This window comes from Lepus europaeus, chromosome 1, assembly GCF_033115175.1.
Source record: "Lepus europaeus isolate LE1 chromosome 1, mLepTim1.pri, whole genome shotgun sequence".
In the NCBI taxonomy this organism is placed as follows: domain Eukaryota; kingdom Metazoa; phylum Chordata; class Mammalia; order Lagomorpha; family Leporidae; genus Lepus; species Lepus europaeus.
The window spans coordinates 39897540-39915321 of NC_084827.1; the positions used below are offsets into that span (position 1 = coordinate 39897540).

The 17782-nt window shown below is 41.3% G+C and overlaps 1 protein-coding gene across 1 annotated transcript in view; it reads right to left on the minus strand.

The window, feature by feature from the left end:
- Positions 1–17782, minus strand: part of GNAI1 (G protein subunit alpha i1) — a 109652-nt gene that overhangs the window by 35107 nt on the left and 56763 nt on the right. Inside the window, exons 2-3 of the mRNA XM_062210778.1 lie at positions 10407–10449; positions 10178–10319 (exon numbers count right to left, since the gene is read on the minus strand). Coding sequence (XP_062066762.1) covers positions 10178–10319; positions 10407–10449 — 185 coding nt within the window. The remainder of the gene's footprint in view (positions 1–10177; positions 10320–10406; positions 10450–17782) is intronic.

Genomic DNA, 17782 nt, shown 5'->3' on the forward strand with positions numbered 1-17782 from the left:
GATAACACAGATCAGTTTGTTTCACTGTACAAACCATTTTACTTTCTATATATCTCCTATAACAGCTTTGAAAACTTCAAATATACACAATAACATCCAAATGAACTTGAAATCCACTTACAATTTTTAATTCATCACAGTAAACTTTTAAATCTCTTTTTGAAAGGAAAAACTCTGAAAAAAAGGCTCAGTAAATTTTAACAATTTTTTAAAATTTATTTACTTATTTGAAAGGCAGAGATAGAGACAGAGAGAGAGAGAGAGAGAGAGGGAAATCTTCCATCTGCTGGTTCACTGCCCAAATGGCTGTAATGGCTGGAGCTGTGTGGATCCGAAGCCAGGGGCCAGGAATCTCATCTGAGTTTCCCACATGTGTGCAGGGGCCCAAGCACTTGGATCATCTTCTGCTGCTTTCTCAGGTGCATTAGCAGGAAGCTGGATTGAAAGTGAAGTAGCTGGGACTCCAACCTATACCCATATGGGATACTGGCTCTGCAGATGGGGGTTTAACTTGCTATGCCACAGCATTGGCCCCAACAAAAAATTTTCAGTAACATAAAAAGAACAACCAGGAGTGAAAATATAGCACAGAGCTGAAAGTATTGCTCAGGATGCCCACATCTCATATCAGAGAGCCTACATTTGAGTCCTAGCCCTGCTCTTAATTCCAGCTTCCTGCTAGTGCATACCCTGAGAGGTAACTAGTCCAGTTGCCGCCACCCACTTGGGACACCTGCATTGGGTTCCTGGCTTTGGCCAGGCTTAGTCTTGGTTTTTGCTAGCATTTGGAGAATGAACCATTAGACAGGAGCTCTCTCTGTCACTGTAATAAATAAAATATAAATGAAAATTTACAAAAGAAAAAAGACTTATTCCACAGATTGACCAATGTGTATTCTCTGATGTTGTTTGCATTATTTTTTCTTTCCTATTAAGCATGAATTGAGTCTGTATATTTAAAAAAAAAAATCCCTAGCAGACAGCAAGACAAATAGTTTGCCTCTATAACTGAAAATTTCATAGTATTAATAGTCAAGATAGCACAAAATACATGTTAAATATATAAAAACATAAAGGAACTATAAAGATGAATAGTAGTACACATATAATACCTTTAATCTGTGCCAAATATAAAAAATTAAACTAAGGATTCAAGTAAAGGCTCCTGGTCACATTAAATTTTATGTCAGGGGGCTTCCTCCAAGATGGCGGAATAGGGAGGGAGCACACTGAAAATCTGGGAAAAGATAGTTTAATAAAAGTGGAGATCCTGTAGTTTCAGGGAAGAGTTAGGGAAAAAACTGCAGAGGAAACTCTTCTGGAACTAGTGGGACACGGTGGACCTATGAGGAGGGTATGGGCAACCACGGCTCAGGACCCCAGCCACCAAGTCTACGCACCAGCACTGGAAAGGGGGGTGAGGCAAAGCCTCAGTAGCCTGAGAAACTGGCGGGGAAGTGGCAGGAAGAGTCTAGAGGGAATGAGGCTTGAAGCCCCATGGGAGAAAATTCACCAGGCTAACTAGAGGAGGGAAAAAAAAATAAAAGGGATCAGTACAGACACGATTCTCTCTCTCCACTCATCTTACAAAGGCAAGTAAGACAAAGAGCAGGTGCCATTTTGGACATATGTAAAAGCTGTGCCAACTCTGGGCTGTACCCGCCCTCAGCCAAGCAGAAAAATCTGACTCTGGTGAGGAAAAATAACAGCAGGTTAAGACCTAGTAAATGTGTGGAGCTAATGAAATGAGACTGTGAGAAAAAAAAAAAAAAAGTGTGTGAGAGAACTCACGGAGTGCCTGAGATACCACAAACTCAGCAACCTTGGCAACCCGGTGGGAGATTGCAGGGGAATTTGAGCTTACATTGAGGACTGCACAGATTCTTTGTGTGGTCCTTGGGATAGAGCAGACAAATATTATACCCTCCGGGGCCGGAACTCAGACACTGACAGCCTTCAATTCTGCTCAACTGTGCGGAATTACTTCCCTTCTGAATTTAAAAAAAAAAAAAAAAGAAAGAAAGAAAGAAAGAGAGAGAAAAAAAAACAAGATTTACCATGCCTAACCTGGGTGTGTCACCTTTGGCACACCCTTAACCCTGAAGAACCAAACAGAGCTCTCTGGCCACACCCATCACAAGCCTCTAAAGATCCATCAAAAGCAAACAGTCCACTTAATCTAGAGTCATAGTATAATGAGAAAAACCACCACAGCGAGGGGAAAAAAAAAAAAAGAAGAAACCACAGAATATCTCCACAATGCCAAACAACAAACACAGAAACCAAGGAAACAAGAACAAGGAAGACATTATGATGTCCCAAATGAACAAGACATCCCAATTCAAGATTATAAAGATCATGAGATAGAAGAAATGCAATATATGGATTTCAAAAAATTTATGATAAGAACATTTAGAAGTTCTCAAAAAACAAATTCTTGAACTACAGAAATACTTAATGGACAGGATAGAAAATCTCTCTCATGAAAATGAAATCTTAAGGAGGAATCAAAATGAAATGAAGAAACTAATAGAACAGTAAAGTGTGATATTGCAGAGAAATCAAAATGAAATAAAGAGTTCAAGAGATCAAATGATAAATGCATTAGAGAGCCTTAAAAACAGAGTCAGTGAAACAGAAGAGAGAATATCGGACTTAGAAGACAGAGCACAGGAAAGGAAACAGTCAAATCAAAGAAAAGAAGAGGAAATTAGAAATCTAAAAAATATTTTTGGGAATCTACAGGATACTATTAAAAAAAACCAACATTCAAGTTCTAGGAGTTCCTGAAGGCATGGAGAAAGAGAAAGGATTAGAAGGCCTTTTTAGTGAGATACTTGGAGAGAACTTCCCGGGTTTGGAGAAGGACAGAGACATCCTAGTACAGGAAGCTCATAGAACCCCCAATAATGACCAAAAGAGATCCTCACCACAACACTTTGTAATCAAACTCACCACAGTGAAACATAAAGAAAAGATTCTAAAATGTGCAAGAGAGAAATATCAGATTACTCTCAGAGGATCTCCAATTAGACTCACAGCAGACTTCTCATCAGAAACCCTACAGGCTAGGAGGGAACGGCAAGATATAGCCCAGGTACTAAGAGAGAAAAACTGCCAGCCCAGAATATTATATCCTGCAAAGCTCTCATTTGAAAATGAAGGTGAAATAAAGACCTTTCATAGTAAACGGAAATTGAAAGAATTTGTCGCCACTCGTCCTGCCCTGCAAAAGATGCTTACAGATGTGTTACACACACAAATACAGAAACACTGCCATCAATATGAAAGAAGGTAAAGGAAGAAAACTTCCCAGGAAAAGATCACAGAAAGCTCAAAGCATATATTAGAAATATCTTTGGAAAAATGGCAGGGCAAAGTTACTACTTATCAATAGTCACACTGAACGTTAATGGCCTCAACTCTCCAATTAAAAGACACAGACTGGCTGAATGGATTAAGGAACAAAACCCTTCAATTTGCTGCTTACAAGAAACACATCTTTCAAATAAAGATGCATGCAGACTAAAAGTGAAAGGTTGGAAAAAGATATTCCATGCCTACAGAAACCAAAAAAGAGCTGGTGTAGCCATATTAATATCAGATAAAATAAACTTTAACACAAAAACATTTAAGAGAGACAAAGAGGGTACTACATAATGATTAAGATTAAATTCACGCTGTGGCTCAACAAGATAATCCTCCACCTTGCGGTGCTGGCACACCGGGTTCTAGTCCCGGTCGGGGCAATGGATTAGGTCCCAGTTGCCCCTCTTCCAGGCCAGATCTCTGCTATGGCCTGGGAGTGCAGTGGAGGATGGGCCAAGTCCTTGGGCCCAGCACCCCATGGGACACCAGGAGAAGCACCTGGGTCCTGCCTTGGGATCAGCACGGTGCGCCGGCCGCAGCGTGCCGGCCACAGCACCCATTGGAGGGTGAACCAACATCAAAGGAAGACCTTTCTCTCTGTCTCTCTCTCTCTCACTGTCCACTCTGCCTGTCAAAAAATTTAAAAAAAAAGATTCAATTCAATAGGAAGATGTAACTATTATAAATGCATATGCACCTAGTCACAGGGCACTGGTTTATTTAAAAGATATATTAAAGGGAGACTTAGACTCCAATACAATATTACTGGGGGACTTCAATACTCCACTCTCAGAAACAGACAGATCAACAGGACATAAGATCAACAAGGAAACAGCAGATTTAATTGACACTATAGCCCAAATGGATCTAACAGATATCTACAGAACTTTCAATCCTACATTTAAAGATTTTACATTTTCTCAGCAGTGCATGGAACCTTCTCTAGGATTGACCACATACTAGCCCATAAAGCAAGTCTCAGCAAATTCAAGTCTCAGCAAACTCATACCATGCAGCTTCTCAGACCACAATGGAATGAAGTTGGAAATTAGCAACTCAGGAATCCCTAGCATGTATGCAAACACATCAAGACTAAACAACTAGACCCTGTCTAGTGCACTTGGGCCTCATTCCTTTGTAATCATAACCTCTACTCTACCACCAATGGCTCTACTCCCAACCTGTGTGTACTGATGGTCCTCTTCCCCACTTAATGCTGTATAATTGTTCAGACCTGGTTAAGGCCACTCTTAGGATCATTGGTTACTATCCTCAACCTGTCTTTTATGACCTTGTCTAAATATGATCAGAGTCGGGGAACTTGGAAGGCTTCCATAGCCTTGGCAACTCATGACGACAGCCTAGGGTGGTTACTAGCGCCATAAACTAGAGTGTCAATTTGTTGGGTCAACAACAGGAGCCACTGTGCGCTTGCTCCTGATGTGGGATCTCTGTCCTTAATGTACTGTACATTTTGATTTAATGCTATAACTAGTACTCAAACAGTATGTTTCACTTTGTGTTTCTATGTGGGTGCAAACTGTTGAAGTATTTATACTAAATTGATCTTCTGTATATAAATAGAATTGAAAATGAATCTTGATGTGAATGGAAAGGGAGAGGGAGCGGGAGAGGGGAGGGTTGCGGGTGGGAGGGAAATTATGGGAAGGGGAAGCCATTGTAATCCATAAGCTGTATACTGGAAATTTATATTCATTAAATAAAAGTTAAAAAATAAATAAATAAATAAATAAAATTATAAACTCATCAACAAAAAAAAAAAAGAAGAAATCAAAAGAGAAATCAAAAGTTTTCTGGAAGTAAATGAGGATAAAAACACAACATATCAAAACTTATGGGATATGGCAAAAGCAGTGTTTTGAGGAAAGTTTATAGCAATAGGTGCCTACATCAAGAAATTGGAAAGGCACCAAAAAAATGAGCTTTCAATGCATCTCAAGGATCTAGAAAAACTGCAGCAAACTAGACCCAAATCTAGTAGGAGATGAGAAATAATTAAAATCAGAGAAGAAATCAATAGGATTGAATCCAAAAAAAAATTTTAAAAATCAGCCAAACGAGGAGCTGGTTTTTTGAAGAAATAAATAAGATTGACACCCCATTGGCTCAACTAACTAAAAAAAGAAAAGACTCAAATCAATAAAATCAGAGATGAAAAAGAAACATAACAGACTCCACAGAAATAAAAAGTATCATCAGAAACCACTACAAAGAGCATTAAGCCTACAAACTGGGAAAACTACAAGAAATGGAGAGATTCCTGGACACATGCAACCTACTTAAATTGAACCATGAAGACAAAGAAAGTCTAAACAGACCTGTAACTGAGACAGAAATTGAAACAGAAATAAAGGCCCTCCCAACAAAGAAAAGCCCAGGGCCAGATGGATTCACTGCTGAGTTCTACCAGACATTTAAAGAAGAACTAACTCCAATCCTTCTCAAACTGTTCAGAACAATCGAAAAAGAGGGAATCCTCCCAAATCTTTCTATAAAGTCAGCACCACCAAAATCCCTAAGCCTGAAAAAGATGCAGCATTGAAAGACAATTACAGACCAATATCCCTGATGAACATAGATGCAAAAATCCTCAATAAAATTCTGGCCAATAGAATGCAACAATACATCAGAAAGATCATCCACCCAGACCAAGTGGGATTTATCCCTGGTATGCAGGGGTAGTTCAATGTTCACAAAACAATCAATGTGATACACCACATTAACAGACTACAGAAGAAAACCACATGATTATCTCAATAGATGCAGAGAAAGCATTCAACAAATTACAACACCCTTTCATTATGAAAACCCTAAGCAAACTGGGTATGAAAGGAACATTCCTCAATACAATCTAAGCAATTTATGAAAAACTCATGGCCAGCATCCTATTGAATGGGGAAAAGTTGGAAGCATTTCCACTGAGATCTGGTACCAAACAGGGATACCCATACTCACCACTGCTATTCAATATAGTTCTGGAAGTTTTAGCCAGAGCTATTAGGCAAGAAAAACAAATTGAAGGGATACAAATTGGGAAGGAAGAACTCAAACTACCCCTCTTTGCAGATGATATGATTCTTTATTTAGGGGATCCAAAGAACTCTACTAAGAGACAATTGGAACTCATAGAAGGGTTTGGCAAAGTAGCAGGATATAAAATCAATGCACAAAAATCAAGAGCCTTTGTCTACACAGGCAATGCCACGGCTGAGAAAGAACTTCTAAGATCAATTCCCATTCACAATAGCCACAAAAACAAATACCTTGGAATAAACTTAACCAAGAACGTTAAAGATCTCTACAATGAGAATTACAAAACATTAAAGAGAGAAATAGAAGAGGATACCAAAAAATGGAAAAATCTTCCATGCTCATGGATTGGAAGAATCAATATCATCAAAATGTCCATTCTCCCAAAAGCAATTTACAGATTAAATGTGATACCAATCAAAATACCAAAGACATTCTTCTCAGATCTGGAAAAAATGATGCTGAAATTCATATGGAGACACAGGAGACCTCGAATAGCTAAAGCAATATTGTACAACAAAAACAAAGCCAGAGGCATCACAATACCAGATTTCAGCACATACTACAGGGCAGCTATAATCAAAACAGCATGGTACTGGTACAGAAACAGCTGGATAGACCAATGGAACAGAATAGAAACACCAGAAATCAATCCAAATATCTATAACCAACTTATATTTAATCAAGGATCTAAAACCAATTCCTGGAAAAGGACAGTCTATTTAATAAATGGTGCTAGGAAAATTGGATTTCCACATGCAGAAGCATGAAGCAAGACCCCTACCTTACACTTTACACAAAATTCACTCAACATGGATTAAAGATCTAAATCTACAACCCAACACCATCAAATTATTAGAGAACATTGGAGAAACCCTGCAAGATATAGGCACCGGCAAAGACTTCTTGGAAAAGACCCTGAAGAACAGGCAGTCAAAGAAAAATTAACAATTGGAATTGCATCAAATTGAGAAGTTTCTATATTGCAAAATAAACAGTCAGGGAAGTGCAGAGGCAACCAACAGAATGGGAAAAATATTTGCAAACTATGCAACAGATAAAGGATTAATAACCAGAATCTACAAAGAGATCAAGAACCTCCACAACAACAAAACAAACAACTCACTTAAGAGGTGTGCCAAGGACCTTAATAGACATTTTTAAAAGAGGAAATCCAAATGGCCAACAGACACATGAAAAAACGTTCAGGATTACTAGCCATCAGGGAAATGCAAATCAATACCACAAGGTGGTTTCACCTCACCCCGGTTAGAATGGCTCACATTCAGAAATCTATCAACAACAGATGCTGGTGAGGATATGGGGAATAAGGGACACTAACCCACTGTTGGTGGGAATGTAAACTAGTAAAGCCACTATGGAACTCAGTTTGGAGATTCCTCAGGAACCTGAATATAAACCTACCATAAAACCAAGCCATCCACTCCTTGGAATTTACCCACAGAAAATTAAATTGGCAAATAGAAAAGCTATCTGCACCTTAATGTTTATTGCAGCTCAATTCACAATAGCTAAGACCTGGAATCAACCTAAATGCCCATCAACAGTAGGCTAGGTAAAGAAATTATGGGACATGTACTCTATAGAATACTATACAGCAGTAAAAAAAAAAAATGAAATCCTGTCATTTGCAACAAAATGGAGGAATCTGGAACACATCATGCTGAGTAAAATAAGCCAGTCCCAAAGGGACAAATATCATATGTTCTCCCTGATCGGTGACAACTAACAGAGCACTAAAAAGGAAACCTGTTGAAATGAAATGGACACTATAAGAAACAGAGACTTGAGCAGCCTTGTCTTTTTAGTATTTTTTTGGTTCTACTTAATAGTATTGGTTGAACTCTTTAATTAATACACAATTATTCTTAGGTGTTTAAATTTAACTAAAAATTGATCCCTGTTAAATGTAAGAGTGGGAATAAGAGAGGGAGGAGATGTACAATTTGGGATATGTTCAATCTGACTTGCCCCAAATGGTAGAGTTAGAAACATGCCAGGGTATTCCAATACAATCCCATCAAGTTGGCATGTATCAATGGCATCTCACTAGTCCAAGTGATCAATTTCTGTTCACAATTGATCATAATGACAGGACTAAGAGTCAAAGGGATCACATAAACAAGACTAGTGTCTGCTAATACTAACTGACAGAATTAAAAAGGAGAGAAGGATCCAAGATGGGAAACAGGATACACAGCAGGCTCATAGAAGGACAGATGTCCTAAACAGCACTTTGGCCTCAAATCAGCCTCTAAGGCATTCAGATCTGGCTGAAGAGCCCATGAGAGTATTTTAGGCATGGAAAGCCAAGACACTCTGGCAAAAAAAAAAAAAAAAAAAAAAAAGAAAAGAAAAAAAAAAAACCTAACTGAAAGATCTCTGCGAGTGAGATCCCAGTGGAAAGAATGGGCCATCAAAGAAGGAGGTACCTTTCTCTGAAGGGAGGAGAGAACTTCCACTTTGACTATGACCTTGTCTAACTAAGATCAGAGTCGAGAAACTCAAAAGGCTTCCATAGCCTGGGCAACTCAGGACAAGAGCCTAGGGTGATTACTGATACCATAAAGAAGAGTGTCAATTTGTTAAGTCAATAACAGGAGTCACTGTGCACTTACTCCTAATGTAGGATCTCTGTCCCTAATGTGTAATGTGTTCTACAATGTGAATTTATGCTATAACTAGTACTCAAACAGTACTTTACACTTTGTGTTTCTTTGTGGGTGCAAACTGTTGAAATCTTTACTTAGTATATACTAAATTGATCTTCTGTATACAAAGATAATTGAAAATGAATCTTGATGCGAATGGGATGGGAGAGGGAGTGGGAGATGGGAGGGCTGCAGATGGGAGGGAGGTTATGGGGGGGGGAAGCCATTGTAACCCATAAGCTGTACTTTGCAAATTTATATTTGTTAAATAAAAGTTTAAAAAAATTTATGACAGTTATTTTAACAAAAAATCAAGGGAAAATGAACCATACACTGATAACAGACTTGAAGCTAACAGATTAAGCAAGCAAAAGCAGGTGGGGTGGGGAAAGAAGAAAAACTGTCATAGGCAAGGACTAGGGCCATTTCCAGTGAAACTGGAACCAAGTCTCCGAGCCAAACAAGGAAGCCCAGCTGGAGCGCCTGGATCACACCAGCTGCATGGCACTCTCTGTCACCTAATTTCCTTGGTTCCCATTTTCTTCCCTGTTAAAATAAAGGAATGGGACCAGCTTGTCTCCAACAGTCCTCTTCAGCTCTAAAACTGACAAATGCTTTCTAACAGTCAGCATGTCCCTTCTCTGATGATCAGCAAACTTTTACACTGTGTCTATCATTTGCAATTAGACTGCTTTTTTCAAAAACATTATTCTGGCATGATTACAAATAATTAGATCATGTCAGTATTCCAAATTAAAAAAAAATGTTGAGAATTGCTGGTGTAAGCCATTTACCCCATTCACTACTAAAAACTGTCATAGAGAGATACCCACTGTTTACACAACTGCAGTTACTGTTCAGTTGTCTATGCCATGGATGGATGAGGAGAGTATAGCTACAAAGGGAGATTACACAGCTCTGTATACTCTTCTTCTGCTCACTTCTAGAGCTCTCGCTCACTTCTCTCACTCCTGCCATCCTGACTCCTGTGATGAGTCCTGACAAGCCTTTGTCACATGGTATTGTGCAATCACGCAAGTTACTCATTACTCATCAGGCCTGCTCCAATAAATTCCATCTCTTACCGCCCGAGCTGAGTCGCCAAAGTCTACCTTCAGCCTCCCCATGGCCCTGATGATAGCGATAATGGACTGGATGGTGTTGCTGTAGACCACGGCTTTGTACTGTTTACACTCCTCTTCCGAGTACCCAGCTTCATGGATGATTCTAACCAGTGGACAAGGAAAACAAGACACTGACTTTCTTTGACAAGAGATGACACTTGAACAAATTTAATATTTTCAATTTACTTACTTCATCTGCTTCACAATTGTGCTTTTCCCGGATTCACCAGCACCTAAAAAAAGACCAAATCAAATCAAATCAGGGAATTCTGACTTCAGGATTATCACATGTATCTGACTTCCAACACACACACACACACACACACACGCTCTTGTTTCTATTAAACTGAGATAAAAGCAGTAAAAATGTGGGATGAGCAAATCTAAAGATCTAATGTATAAAATGAGGACTGCAGTTAATAATACTGTGCTGTATGGGGCTGGCCTTGTGGCATAGTGGGTAAAGCACCTGTCTGCAGTGCCAGCATCCCATATGGGCACCATTTTGTGTTCCAGCTGCTCCACTTGAGATCCAGCTTCCTGCTAATGACCCGGGAAAGCAGCAGAAGATGGAGCAAGTGCTTGGACCCCTGCGCCAATGTAGGAGACCTGGAAGAAGCTCCTGGCTCCTGGCTTCAGCCTGTCCTAGAACTGGCCGTTGTAGCCATCTGGGGAGTGAACCAGCGGATGAAAGATCCTCTCTCTCTCTCGTTTCTACCTTTCTCTGTGTGACTCTGACTTTCGAATAAATAAATATTTTTTAAAATACTGTGTTGTTGGGGCCGGTGCCGTGGTTCACTTGGTTACACCGGCATCCCATGTGGGTGCCGGGTTCTAGTCCCGATTGCTCCTCTTCCAGCCCAGCTCTCTGCTGTGGCCTGGGAAGGCAGTGGAGGATGACCCAGGTGCTTGGGCCCCTGCGCCATGGGAGACCAGGGGGAAGCACCTGGCTCCTGGCTTCAGATCGGTGTAGCTCCGTCCGTGGCGGCCATTTAGGGGGTGAACCAACGGAGAGAAGAAGCTTTCTCTCTGTCTCTCTCTCTATCTGTCAAATAAAAAAAATTTTTTTTAAATATTGTGTTGTATTAAGATTTTTACTAAATGACTATCTTACAGCTGTTCTTGCCTCATGGGGAAAATGGCTAATTATATGAGATGACAAATATGCTAATTTGTTTTAATAATCATTTATATATATACAATAAATATATATATATATATATACATATCTATCTTATAGCCTCATGCTCTACCTTAAATACACACAATAAAATGTATTTAAAAATAAATTTACTGGTTTCCAAATACATAGGAAAGTTCTCAGGAATTGTCTCATCTGTCTAGCACTTCTTAGTAAATTCAGCTTTCATTGTTGTTGGTGTGCATTCACTCAAGCATTAAAAACTCAATATTCTGCAACTTAAACTGAAGTGCCATAAATTAGTTTTATTCAAAATTTTGCTCCCCACTGGAAGATGCTTTTAATTTAGTGGGCCAGTTATTTAATTTTAACCTTTGTTTCCTGCGAGTAGATAGCAGTGCTGCAAAGAATGTATGTGAATAAATGTATTTAAAGTATTATATGTAAAAAAGTTACATCTTGGGGCCAGTGTTCTGGCACAGAGGGTTAAGCTGCTGCTTGACACTGGCATCCCATATCACAGCGCTTGAGTCCCAGCTGCTCTGCTTGCAACCCAGCTCCCTATTAATGCACCTGGGAAAACAGCAGAAGATGCTTCAAGCATTTGGGTCCCTGCCACCCATTTGGGAGCCCTGGATGGAGCTCCTGGCTCCTGGCTTCAGTCTGGCCCAATTCTGGCTGTTATGGGCATTCGGGAAATAAACCAATAGATGGGAGATCTTTTTCTTTCTCTCTCTCTGCCCACTCTCCCTCCCACCTCTCTCTGATGCTGCCTTTCAAAAAAATAAATCTTTAAAAGAAAACAGCTATGTGTCCTGCACTGTATGTGCAATCACTGAGACTAAATACCCGACAAAGAGCCAGCACAGGGATGCAATCAATAATGCACTGAACCAAGACAGCTCCTCTTGAGACCTTTCTTCTTTTCACACAAGCCATAAAGCCAGGAGCCATTCTCCAAGCTCTCTTTCTCTCTACATGTGTGAGATCTTTGCAAGGTCTGAGTCCTCAGCATCAAACCCTCTCAAGAGGAATGTACAACTAATGAAAGAATCACTTAGGAGCCTTGTAAATTCCTTTCCCACTCAACAGTAGCTGCTACCTTTGCAGTACCCTGGATCAAATACATGTCAGGCTCCTCTCTATTCCTGGACACTGGAACATTTGAGCATGGGACATGGGATCAGTAAGATGTGACAGGTCTATCATTTGGATGCCCACTCTCTTTGGCCAAGGCTATAGCTCCTGCAGTAATCTGTTACTGTCGGAGAGACAGAGCTCAGGGATTTTATTAGCATGGCTGCATATTCCCATTTTCCCACAGGCATTCCCAAAGTGCTTTAAGCTCAGCATCACCGACCATCTTAGAGCTCCCACAACACCCACTGCTGTCCATGCCACAGACCTTCACTTATGTTGTGCTCCTGCAAAAAGGCACTTTGCTCCACTTCTCCTGCCACCATGGTGACCATCCATCAATCATCAAACTTCTCTCCTCATTAGCCTTCCCTTCCCCACTCCACACATGACTCTGGCCTGCCATCTCTCACTGTAACAACTTTCTACTCCAGTTTCAGCAGCCAAGTCTGTGCTGAACACCCAAGCAATCAACCAGAAATGTACTTAAATGCATGTGATTGATACAATTTGATGGTAAGGGCTAGGCTTTCTCTCTCCCTATGCCCCTTTTTCCTCCATTATCACCATCACCATCATCATCATCATCATCATCATCATCATATCATCACCACCATCATCACTGGCATCTGACAACAGGTCATGGTTAATGGTCTATTTTAAAATCCAGGGAGAAAGCTGCCTGAATTTTCCTTGTGGTTTGACAGGCCAGAAATGTTCCCAAGATCCCCTCACACTCAATAGAAACGGAGGCACTGAATAAACAAAGAGGGCCTTCTTCCTTTACAGAGAGCATTTGACACTTTCAGGGCATCTGCCAATCAAAACAACTGCAAGATATTAGCAGCAGTGCACTGGGCTCCCTGACAGGCACCACTGAAGGCAGGGTGCAGGGGCAGCCCACCCAGGTAACCACACCCCAGGCAATTTCCAGCAGTGCTGTCTCCAGGAGGTCCCTGTGGTTTCCAGGGCTGGGCCTGTGTCCACAGTTGCCATGCTGCAGGGATGGGGCATCCGAGGTCCAGAATCCACACGGTGGTGGTAACACCACTGGAATCCTGAATATCCATGAGCAGCAGCCCACAGTCCATCCTGTTAGGGCAACAACTCAAAGACCAGAGAGAAGCTGGATGACATAATTGTGTGAGGGGCCAGGGTCACACATAGGGAAAACTCAAGAAACAGCCAAGAACAAGATGGCTTCTGGGTGAGCTGGGTGTGAACAGAGAACTTTCAAACCTTAACAAGAAAAGAACCAACTTTTTCAGATGTTAGACATTGTCTTTATCTTGATTTCACTTCATGTCTCTCTTAAAAGATTTATTTATTTATTTGCAAGAGTTACAGAAAGAGAGGGAGAGAGGGAGGGTAGAGAAAGAAGGAAGAGGAGGAGGAAGAGCAGGAAAGAGAGAGAGAAAGAGAGACTCTTCCATCATTCCATCATCTGGTTTACTCCCCAGATGATCCCAACAGCCAGTGCTGTGCAAGGTCAAGTCAGTAGCCAGGAGCTTCCCAAACAATTGGGCCATCTTTCTTTGCTTTCCCAAGCCATTAGCAGGGAGCTGGATTGGAAGTGGAGCAGCTCAGACTTGAACAAGTGGTGCCCATATGGGATGTCATCATCCAAGGTGGTAGCTTCACTTGCTACACCATAAGGCTGGCCCCCACTCTCTTAAAGTGAATGGTGAGGTGAGACATTTTAGCTGATTTTGGAATGGGTATCTGGACAGTGGCTTTGTGGTTCAAAAAATCCTGAAATCCATTTAACATCGAAGAGTAGGGCCATCAGTATTATTAATTGTATTTCCACCATCCTTCCAATCACAAGATACTTTTTGTGGAAAAACTACCCAGAGAAGCACTGCAAAAACTCCTGAAGGCGTAGCAATTCATGTTATCGGTTTTCAACATTCACTTCCATGCAGACAGATTCCTAAGAGGAAACTACGGATGCCTCATAATTAAGGTTTTGGCATTCTAAGTAGTGATATCCTCTACAGCTAGCGTGCAGGAAAGGGTTAAAGGCTATTCCCTACAAATCTCAGCACATTCAGGTCTCAGAGATCAGCAGGGTACAAACAAAGAAAACTGCCAAGAAACACACAGGGGCAGTGGAGGGGCAGGGGCAGGAGTAAAGGGTCAATTTTTCCCAGTGGTCCTTGAGATGAAACATGTGTTCCCATCCCATCAAGAGCAACTGCCAGCAGAAAGAATACCTAAAAGAGGGATCAGTCAGGAAGGACGTGTGTGGCCACTTCAGTCACAAGGCCTCCTGGGTCAAGGTCACTAAGTGGCCTGTAAAGTTACTTTCAACATGCTGGTTACTCACTATGCATGTGGGTGAGACTTGGGACTGACAGGAGAGGACAATGCGTGGTGCAAAATGAATCCTCAGGGTGGGTGTGAGGCTACAAACAGGAAAGAGGAAGCACTGAGGGGCTTGCCCCCAGGTCTCCTTTAGGAAGGAAGTGCTATGGAAAACTGCCTCTCTCAGATCCAACACAGAGCCCAGCAGGTGTGTGAGTGAAGTGGAGCTCAGCAACTCCACTGCACTGGGGGCATGGGCAGACACACTGAGAAGGAGCTCTTCTGCAGACAGAGGGTAGCAGCCTGCAAATGGGACCCGAGAAAGGGAAAGGCACGACACTGACGGAGGAAAGGGATTTGGGGAGTGGGACACAGAGACCAAATTAAGATCTAGTTCTAATCCTGCCTTACAGAATTCAGTAAGTTACCCCTGCAGGAATGATAATCAGTGTCTCCAACCCTGGTTTTGTTCACAACTGGCAAAGGTTTTCTAAAAGCAAACAAACATTAAAGAAAAATCTTTGTCCAGCTCTCTGTTTAAGGTCACATTTCTCCCTGGCTGCAGGGAGAAAGCAGCCCAGCATCACAGACTGTGCAGCCATGAACATGGTGATTTGGTCAGTCAGAGCTGCATTACTGACAGCACTACTCTCCTGTTGGGAAATTCCAACTGCTGATGGAGAATTTCACAATTTAACATGTCTACACTGAGGAAAATTCAATTAAAATTTAGTTTAAAACAGAACACACGCAAATCACTACTGCACTCAAACTCACTCCTGCTTATCACAGGACTGTGAGATTAACAAGAACAAAATCCTTGCAAAGAACCAAAGGGGTTAAATGGCAAATATAAGTTAAAAACACAAGGATTGATCGCCCCCCTCATGAAGAAAGGGGAAAGATTTCCCTCCCTCCTTTTCCTGAGAGCATTTACTTTACAAAAACTGTAATTAGAAGTACTTTTTCTCCTTATTGAAATGAATACCTCCTGTGAAGGAAAAGGGCCTCTGGCCAGCTTTAAGACCAGAGAATCATTCTTTGAAATGCAAATATCAAAGGAGACAACACCCCCCCCCCCCAGGCTCTGGTCTCTGGGGAGGGGAGGAGCTAGCTTCCAAAGGCACCTTTCTCCCAGCAGCAAAACTGTTCTCAGTAGAAGAGGGAAGTTTTTTTCTCCTTTGCATAAGGCGAGGAGCCAACACACAGGGTCTTCCCAGTTAGCAAGTGAAAGTGAGTGAGGAAGGGGCCCCACAAGTCCTCCCACCTGAGAGCTTGAATGCTAGGGGAGGTAAGTATGGCTGTGTAAAGGGTGAAGTTCCTTTCTTGATCACAGTCCTTTTACCATTGGCCAGTGGTGCCAACCCCTGTTTTAATACTTACCCAATAGAGAAAATACTATCCCTGCTTCTGGGTTGGGAGGAGAATCTGGTTTTAACTGCAATTCCCCAGTGGGGGTGCACACTCTATTTATCTGTGAGAACTCTAAGTTTATATTAAAATAAATACATATATAAGGATACTTTTCAACTTGTGAAAAGATGATATTAAAATATAGGTATATTTTGATGAAAACAAGTTCTGATATACATGCAGTTTTTTCATACCATGCATTTCCCATGAAGTGTGTTAAGTACCTTGCTATATGGGATGTATCTGACATTCGAGAATGTAAGAGTACACTGACAATGACAGTAAAACACCAAAATCTAGATCCTCAAAATGATCATTTGCCCCAAACTTAACCCCACATAAAACAATTTTCCAAACCATTCATGCTTGTATAGGTATCATACTATTATCTTGAGCAAGAGGGAGTGCGCACAAGACAAATGACAACAGTTTGTAGAAGGGACCTCTCTCTGTATTCTCATGCTTGTTGAGGCATCAGTGAAGCATTGTCCACAGGAGCCAAGCCATGGAATCCACCTATGTCTGTAGGAATGGATGGATACAGAAAGTTTGGTATGGACATGGAATATCAGTGAACTTACTGGACATTTATGGTAAATAAAATAAGCCACGCAGAGAAAGACAATACTGAATGAATGCATTTACATGTGGAACTTAGAACATTCAATTCGGAACACAGAGTATAGCCAAGGTTCCCAGGGGCTGGGTAGAGGTGGGTGGAAAATGAGTGTTAGTAAAATGGTGCAGTCTTATCTATGGAACAATCTACACTGTAACACCATTCCAGGCTCTAGTTCCCCCCTCCCAACCGCTGCCATTGCTGGAAGCCAGGTGACCACATGGCCCAACCACCAGTGTCAGCCCCACTCCCATCCTAATGGGATTCTCGGCTCCTACTTCCCTGCCCACCCCTTAGCAAAGTTTTAAAAGGACCTGTTCCTGAACACGTGGCTCTCTCTCTCTCTTTCTCTCCATCTCCTGATCTCTGTCTCTCTCTCTCTGTCTTTCTCTCCTTCTTCGCCCCTACCCTCCGGTCTGTTGGGTTTCCTCCACTAATCCCTTTCCCTTACTCCAGTGTTTGGTGTGTTTTGTGGTGGCCTTACAATGAGGAGATGTCAGTCAAAGGGTACAAAGTGTGAGAGAGGAGATCTATGGGATACTATGCCAAGTACACCAATATTGTACTTCTGTACTTGAAATTTGCTAAGAGAGTGTATCTTAAATGTTCTCATCATCAAAAAAGAAAACAAACAAAAAAACAAAAACAAAACAAAACCCCAAAACAGCAAATGAGGCAATGGGCACATTAATTAGCTTGATTTAATCATTTAGGTATGCATACACTAAAACATGACATTGTATATGGTGTAAATATATATAATTTTTACTTGTAAAAAAATCAACCCTGCTTACACCTTAAAACTGAACCTCTAGCTTCCAGAACTGTGTAAAATTAATTTCTGTGGTTAAAAAATAACAGAGATGGGGTCGGCACTGTGGTTTAGCAGGTAAAGCCTCCACCTGCAATGCTGGCATCCCATATGTGTACCAGTTTGGGTCCTGGCTGC